Here is a 1767-nt window from a genome sequence, read left to right on the forward strand (position 1 = left end):
TAGAACTGAACTAGAACTGAACTAGAACTGAACTAGAACTGAACTAGAACTAGAACTGAACTAGAACTGAACTAGAACTGAACTAGAACTGAACTAGAACTGAATTAAAGCTGAACTATAACTTAACTATAACTTAACTAGAACTGAACAAGAACTGAACAAGAACTGAACTCGAACTGAACTAGAACTGAACTAGAACTGAACTAGAACTGAACTAGAACTGAACTAGAACTGAACTAGAACTGAACTAGAACTGAACTAGAACTGAACTAGAACTGAACTAGAACTGAACTAGAACTGAACTAGAACTGAACTAGAACTGAACTAGAACTGAACTAGAACTGAACTAGAACTGAACTAGAACTGAACTAGAACTGAACTGAACTAGAACTGTACTAAAACTGAACTAGAACTGAACTAGAACAGAACTAGAGCTGAACTAGAACTGAATTAGTACTGAACTAGAACTGAACTAGAACTGAACTAGAACAGAACTAGAACAAAACTAGAACAGAACTAGAACAGAACTAGAACAGAACTAGAACAGAACTAGAACTGAACTAGAACTGAATTGGAACTGAACTAGAACTAAACTAAAACTGAACTAGAACTAAACCAAAACTGAACTAAACTTAAACTAGAACAGAACTCAGCTAGAACTAAATTTGAGTTGAACTTTGTAAATAATTACAAGACTTTATTAAATTGTATACTTTAAGGACAGTTTGTTTATTTCTACTAATATTTCCACATTTAAAACTTTTGTTTGTTAATCAAGCAAAAGAAATTCTCCTCCGCCTAAAAGTCTCTTAAACTAAATACACCACATGCTCACAACCCTTATGCCTGGGATCTATACGTTGATCATAGGTTTTCCCCTCAAATGAGAACTGTGTATAGGGCACTGTATTAACCACTGTAAAACCCTCGGCCTTGCCAACTTTTTGCGAAAACATTGAGGTAAAAATGGCGGTAACAGCTTTTGGTATACGTTTCCTCAGGGAGGGATGTATTTCCTCCAAACCTATACCATTTTTCAATTCCTTTGTCAACTCGATGGTGTATCTTGCCAAAGCCTTAGCAATGCCCTTACGTTCCCATTGGGGTAATGTAGCCAGAAACATCAGCTCACAGGTACAATCTAAATTGAATTTTTCAAAGATATCATATTGCTCATCGACCGAAGCCATAAAGTCCATTAGTGATTGGGCATTAGGAGATTTGGCATTTTCTTTGCGGAATTTAACAAAGAAAACATCTTCGCCGTTGTCGGGAATGAACTGAAATTGTATAAATTTATATGAATAATATAAAAAATATAAATATAATTTAAGTTTTTTTACTTGTATTTTATTGAAAGCTACAGCTATTGGCTTTCCTGTGGATTTTTCAACAGCTATTAACGAGACACCATCTTCAGCTGTTATGCGCGATAATTCTCTTAGATCTTTTTTAGCTTGTACGTTTTCGGGTAAATTAATCTTTGTGGCCACTGCTACAGATTCGTATAAAAAGAAGGAACCCTCTAAAACCTAAAGGAATGAAAGTCAAAATATGAGATCTGAAATCAAAATGAACATGAATGAACACAACTAGAACGGAAAAAGAATAGAACAAGAATAAAACTAGAACAGACTAGAACAGAACTAGAACAAAACCAGAACAGAACTAGAACAGAACTAGAACAGAACTAGAACAGAACTAGAACAGAACTAGAACAGAACTTGAACTGAACTAGAACAGAACTAGAACAGAACTAGAACAGAA

At 34.7% G+C, this 1767-nt stretch overlaps 1 protein-coding gene across 1 annotated transcript in view; it reads right to left on the reverse strand.

Annotated features, from left to right (window-relative positions):
- Positions 1 to 670: 670 nt before the first annotated feature.
- The window catches only part of LOC111685801, a 1934-nt gene continuing 837 nt past the window's right edge, over positions 671 to 1767 (reverse strand). Inside the window, exons 2-3 of the mRNA XM_046947980.1 lie at positions 1344 to 1532; positions 671 to 1280 (exon numbers count right to left, since the gene is read on the reverse strand). Coding sequence (XP_046803936.1) covers positions 810 to 1280; positions 1344 to 1532 — 660 coding nt within the window. The 3' untranslated portion in view covers positions 671 to 809. The remainder of the gene's footprint in view (positions 1281 to 1343; positions 1533 to 1767) is intronic.

The sequence above is a fragment of the Lucilia cuprina genome, chromosome 4 (assembly GCF_022045245.1).
Source record: "Lucilia cuprina isolate Lc7/37 chromosome 4, ASM2204524v1, whole genome shotgun sequence".
In the NCBI taxonomy this organism is placed as follows: domain Eukaryota; kingdom Metazoa; phylum Arthropoda; class Insecta; order Diptera; family Calliphoridae; genus Lucilia; species Lucilia cuprina.